The sequence below is a fragment of the Clytia hemisphaerica genome, unplaced genomic scaffold, assembly GCF_902728285.1.
Source record: "Clytia hemisphaerica strain Z4C2 unplaced genomic scaffold, Clytia hemisphaerica genome assembly, whole genome shotgun sequence".
In the NCBI taxonomy this organism is placed as follows: domain Eukaryota; kingdom Metazoa; phylum Cnidaria; class Hydrozoa; order Leptothecata; family Clytiidae; genus Clytia; species Clytia hemisphaerica.
The window spans coordinates 348,161-354,621 of record NW_027104494.1 but is presented as its reverse complement, the minus strand read 5'-3'; the positions used below and the strand labels follow the sequence as shown (position 1 = coordinate 354,621).

Below are 6,461 nucleotides of genomic sequence, written 5' to 3'. Positions count from 1 at the left end.
AGTAATTCGATTTCCTTTGAGAAGTCTCGTTTTAACGAAAGGATTCACAAAAGTAAAATGGCGTAGATTTTACATTTATTTGACCTTGCCAAAGCAAAGTTTCTGTTCGCTAAATTTGTACGTCCAAAGTATTTTGAATCGGTCCATCTTTGCTTTCAATACGGTTGACAAATTATTTCAAAGAACAATATACACAGGTACAAGCTGCATTTCCACTGGTACATACACAGGTTATGATACCATCGTTGCAAAGTGCATCAAATTCATTTAGCAGCTGAAGATACTTTGATTTATTTAAAAGATGCGAGTACCTGGCAATAGTATTAGCAGATAGTTCATTTAGTCGTTTTTCTTGTTGATGGCGATTCTGCATTTGTGGATGGTGGTTGATGTAATCAAGCCGGTCTTGTGGTATTTTATCAATTAGACACCATCGATCCTCACTTTCAGCTCTTGATAAAGCAGTATAGGTTATTCCCAAACTTTGCTGTTCCATGTACTTACCTTCTTGTATACTCACCCTCATGAATTCAGCAGGTTGATTGCTTCCAACAGTGATACCTTGGGCCTTAGCTATTGGGAGGGAATAACCAGGCATCAATGGTAAACCAGTTCGACTACAGCATTCACTTTCACATTTTGAGCGGACTGCAGTAATCGGGATAAATTTGGGATTGTTAATATCCCAAGATGGTCCAGTATACCTCGGGAAGTAAACAATAACTGCTGTAGGTAATTGTGGAGGTGATGTGCCTTTTTCATATAAAATTGCTTTCACAATACCAACAGCACCATTATGTAAGCCATAGGGGGTAAACGCTTTTTGTTTTTTTGTCAATATAACTTTCGAATTAACTGCGATTGTGGCTTTAGGTGGTATTTGACCAACTTGTTTATCTCCATTCTTGTGATGATAACCTCGACCTGTAGATGGTATTGTGGCAACAGGAACATTTAAGTTGGCTAAATTCTTTCGGTTTTCTTTATTCACCTCACGCCAAGTTTCATGCAATGTTATTGTTATTTCAGCATTGCAGTAATTTATCTTTTCAGCCTCGGGAAGCTCTTTTTCGTATCTGGAATTTACAGCAAGCCAGTCTTGTTGGGTGATTCTGCCACCTCTAATTCTTAATAACCTTTCAAGAAACATTTTTTCACACTCTTTCTGTCGCATTGTCTGATTAAGAACAATGACGTCTTGAAAGTTTCGGTAAATGGCAAACCCGGCAAGCTCATCAGGTGAAGCATTCTTTGCAGGGCGGAGATGAAGATCTAACACAGGCATTTTAAGGCATGTCCAAATTTTCTGTAATTTTTAAACACCAATAGCACTCGCCAAGAGGTGTTCATTCATACCTTTTTGGAAGCGTATTAGGGTGTAGAATATGAAAAGTGTTGTTCAATAATTGTTTTGCTTGCCTAAATAAAGATATATGAATAAATATTGCAAAAAATGTAAAAATGCTGACGTCACCAAAACTTATTTTTTGAATAACTTTTGATTGGCTTAATTTTAGATGCTGACATTTTAAATAAAGAATATTGTGAAATTTTGCTGACGTCAGCATATTATTGCAAAAATGCGTTTTTTACTTATTTCTGCTGACGTCATCAAATTTCTAAAAAAAAAATTGATCCAAAATGTGCTTTTCAATATTCTCTTGCATTCTGCAATTAAGCCAATCAAAAGTTATTTAAAAAATAAGTTTTGCTGACGTCAGCATTTTTACATTTTTTGCATTATTTATCCATATATCTTTATTTAGGCAAACAAAACAATTATCGAACAGCACTTTTCATATTCTACACCCTAATACGCTTCCAAAAAGGTATGAATGAACACCTCTTGGCGAGTGCTATTGGTGTTTAAAAATTACGGAAAATTTGGACAGGCCTTAAAATGCCTGAGAACTTTTTGACTGGCCCCAGCTGGCCAAGATCACCAAAAAAGTTCACAACTGGAATCGCTCCGAAGGTATTGTCATAATTATTTGTGGCTTGGGAAAATCTTTCACTTGTCCATCCAAGGAGTCCTTTTGAAAACATGCTTCGTTCATCCATATTTAAAATAGCCAATTCAAGCCCTTTATTTTTATAACCAATAGTCTCACGAAGCTTTTTCAAAGCCTTTCCCGTTAATGGGTAATCACTCATTTGGGCTGACTTGAGATCATTTGTTTTGGATTTCGAAAGAGGAGGTGTGGTTGAGTGAACTGTCCGACCACCTGGGTGAAGCAAACTTGCTGTTCCAGTAGGACCCAGATTCAACACTGCATTATTTCTTTGACGTAATCTCCTTGCTATAAGTGAATTTATGACAAAAGTTTTACCTGTACCTGCAGTCCCCTGTACCAATAATCGTAACGGTTCATAGTTCTCCCCTTTCTGGAGTAAAATCATACGTTCTAGATTTATTGCTATTATTAGTCTTTGCAACTCGTTGGCTAAAAGTAGATTAATTCTTGGCAAGTCACATCTACCGTACGAATTGACAGTTTGTTTCTCAACTTCGGCATCCATATCATCCAACCAAGAACCAACATTATCTGGCCAAGCTTGTCCTAAGCATTCCATTGCATACTCATGCCAATCAAAGTCTGTTCCTCCATCAAGTAATGGAACCTCAAGTTCTTCATCAACAGCATTCGAGGGATTAGCATCGTGAAGCTCATTCAACAATTCATGAGCTACATTAACTTCCCTCATTTGAGAATCTTGTGAAAAGGTACTGGAGGAAAAGGAGTATTGGGAATCAGCTTGTGACTCTTGATTTGCATTATCATTGTGCTGTTCATTTAGCTTGTGCCTTCTTTTACGTTCTCTCTCCATTTTTTCATCATATCTCTTTTTCGCTGATTTCACATTATCTTTAACAACACGTGGGCATTGATCTGTATCAAGAACGCATGCAAAAGCTTCACCAAACGTTTCTCCTTCTAGCTTCAAATCTTCAGGTTTTGTCCATACTCCAGGTGAAAACATCATGAGCTTACCTTTACAGTAGTCTTCTGAGAGTGGCCAGACAGGATTCACTTGGATACCTGTGAAAACTGGGCAGTGATCAGCAGTGCATTTGGTTCTGCAAGAACATTCTCTCACCCAATCATATAAGGTCATTGTAGGATTCTTTTCTCTACGCTCATTACTTAGAAACTTATCGATAGCAATTTTTTGAGTGAAGTTTTCACCGTCAGGCTTACTGCTAAGAGGTCTATAACCACTCAAACCAACAGATTGGAACTTTCTAGTACAATGCCATAGTTTGCCACCAGAATTGATAAAGTCACAACAAGCAGCAGGTGTATCAATTTTACCAAGTATCCTATTAAGCAGTCTTAATACGATACTCTTAACTGAAGCATTGGGATCTGCACTGTCTAAAAGGTGACCATAGATAGTGACCAAATCCTGTGTTGCGGCAGCACCTTTGCATGCGTAAGATGTGATATATTTTTGTAAATTTAACAAATCTTGATCAACCAGAGCCTGAGTATCGCAGTTGGCCAACCAGGATAATAAATGAGCTTTTACATTCATTATCATCCTGCAATGGTCTCTGGGGCCCTCACACCTTGGATGCTTATCTCCAGTTAGAATTGGGGTGAAAGGATGTAGTTCTTTTCCTGGGGTTTTTTTTGTTATGGGATCTTCTTTTCCAAAATGGACCCTACAATATCGTGTATCAGAGTCAACTCTTTTTCTTTTCAGACAATAGTCATTACAATTATGTAATGCTACTCGATTCACAAGATAAAGATACAATTCTCTAACTTTTTCTGGGGTGGTGCAATATTCTGTCATTATAAGATTCAGTGGGTCAATTTCAGGAGGCTCTTGGGTACCCTCTGGTTTTGCCCATTTTTCCTCATTTGGAATCCAGAATTTAGAGCCATCTTGGCCATTTTCTTGGGAGCCACCTGCAGGGTGCATACTAACAAAGCCTGGTGAAAATATGGTATCTGTGTCTTCTTCATGTGTTTGAAGCCATTTATATAAGGTCTCAGCTTTTTCTTGGTCACTAGATAAACCATCTATATCAAGAGCTTGCTCGATATTTTTGGCTTGAGTTTCAGAAAATAGGAGTCCATGGCTGTGAATTTGTCCTCTTGATTTGGCAAATTCAAAGCGAAACCAATAATCAGTTAAGTTAAACAACTCTTTGGCTACTGTGTTATAGTAATTTATTGTCCTTGTCTCGAAATATAAAGTGGCAATGTGCAGATTTTGTAAAACTGTTCTTCTGAGATAATGCATATATGTATTCAATTTATTTAAAATGTTATCATAAGTGATCTCACATGTAGAACTAAGGTTTTTAGCCAAAAATTGTTTAAGTGGAGCCCAGTGGAGTTCTGCCATACTATTAGTATGAAAGTAGCTTGGTAAATCCCCTATTGAGTATCTTCTAAAGAAAAGTAAAGCATCCAATTCTCTTTTGCATCTGTTCCAATATGGGTCAGAATTGACAAGATTGGAGCCCATCCTGATAACTTTTCTGGCAATTGAATCATCATTATTGTTAAAACTCTCTTACAGTTCATCAATGCTAATGTGACTGTCGGTTAGCTGTTGCGCTACTAAAAAGTTGCCATTGTTTAAAGCTTTTTTACGTAGTGATAGATTGTACAGAAAAATTTTTAAAAATGGATGTTTAGAGACACGGTTATCCTTTTGAAAGTAAATATGCTTTATCCATTCATCCAAACTGACTGTCACCAAAGGATTATGGGTAAAGTCACAGGTAGCTGCTGTGAAGATGGATGGAAAGGGTTGTGCAAAAAAGCCAGGAGTTTTTAATTCGGATAAAGGTTCAGCATCTGCGTATTTCCATTCTGCTAGTGCAAACTTGTTGGCAATATCTTCACTTCCTGTCACGTTTTTTACAATCGTTTTAATTTCTTCACTAACATCTTTGGGTTCAGCAGGTAATATGATACTTGATGTTGTATAGCTTTCATCGTCAGGCGAGAAGGGCACTTCAAACTGGGCAGGTGCCGGGCCTAGCTCAGATTCAGGTACATTGTTTTCCATAAACACAGTTTTTGATCCACAATATTCTTCCCTTTCTGCTGGTAGAGCACTCAATCTTTCAAACATTATATCAACATCAAAATAATAAGGGTTTGGAAAATGCTCAAAATATTTGTTAGTCAATGTTCTATTTTTGTGGTCTGGTCCGCAATATATTTTTGTATTAGCTTTAAATGTGTTATAACCACCGTTTGGTATACCAAAGCACAAACATTTCAATGCAATTTCAACTGCTTGTCTTTGTACAGTGAAATGCTTGATTTTCTGTTGCTTTTGACCTCTGCGTGTTAAGACAACAATACCTACCTGCTCAGGAAGTTTAGGTAACTGGGTGGCGATTGACATCCTCTGAGGGATGCTTATAGAATGGCCCTTAGATGACGCATACAGACAGTTATTTTAGATATGAGTGCCAATTCAACAGTTGTAAGATTTTTCAAACATTCTGGAATTGGACCAAAGTGCATGTTATTATGCCTAATTATGTCTTGCTTTGGACCAAGATCACTTTCAGGACTATCAATACCTGACCACTTTGCAGCTCTAAGCTCTTGATTTTCTTTATCATTGGATTTATTTTTCTTATTACATTTTACATCTTGGTTTTCATTGCTTGAGGTCTTTTTTGGTTTGCGCTTTTTACTGTCTGTGGCACATTTTGGACAGATATTTTTTTATTGAGTTTTATATTATTTAAATTTACTAAACGATTATCTTTATTTTCAAAAGATGTGTGGAATTGAGGATGTATTTCCATACATATATTGCATTTCAATAACGTGTGACTCATTTCTCCATTTTCAATTTTTTTAATTGATTCATAGACTTTAGGATTCTTATGAATGGCTGAGGAGACGTTAGAAGTGACACCCGAGGATATTTCATTGCCCTCTTGGACGATCGGCTGTTCCGTTTCTGGTATTGAACTCAAAATTTCAGTGTTTTGGCTTTGACTTGAATGCGACTGAGAAAGTTTCTTTTTAACATAATATTTGTTATTCTCAATACTCTTTTTATACTTTTGATTATTTAGAATGCCTTTTTGTATTATTTTTACATTTTTCACTTTTAATATCTCTTTCCTGGCTTTTAGACATTTTTAACTTGATTTGGGTATGTTATTTTTATTATTGGCTTATCAACTGAAACTTTCTTCAAAGGAAAGGTGCATATAGCTTTGCCATAATATTTTGGATTACTCTTGTTTGAAATAGAATTGATGGAAGTGATTGAAAAATCAAATGTGGGTTTGTCAATTTGAGGTTGATTAGGAGGTATATTTGAATTGTTGACAAGACTGGGAAATTGTTCTTTAAAGACTGTTTTTTTTTCATCTTCAGCACATACTTTAAAGTGAAAGTCTTCCTTTTTGTTTTCAGGACATTTTTTTTTGTGTTTAATTTCATCTCGCATTGTTTTTCTTCGTTTCC

The 6,461-nt window shown here is 36.3% G+C and overlaps 1 protein-coding gene across 1 annotated transcript; it reads right to left on the bottom strand.

Annotated features, from left to right (window-relative positions):
* Window positions 1–1,866: 1,866 nt before the first annotated feature.
* On the bottom strand, window positions 1,867–4,482 carry LOC136821617 (uncharacterized). Its single transcript, XM_067077833.1, has one exon. The coding sequence runs from the start codon at window positions 4,480–4,482 to the stop codon at window positions 1,867–1,869; it is 2,616 nt and encodes an 871-aa protein (XP_066933934.1).
* Window positions 4,483–6,461: the final 1,979 nt, after the last annotated feature.

Excerpts from the sequence above, each read along its gene's own strand:
- LOC136821617 (XM_067077833.1), bottom strand. The coding sequence starts at position 4,482 with ATGGGCTCCAATCTTGTCAATTCTGACCCATATTGGAACAGATGCAAA.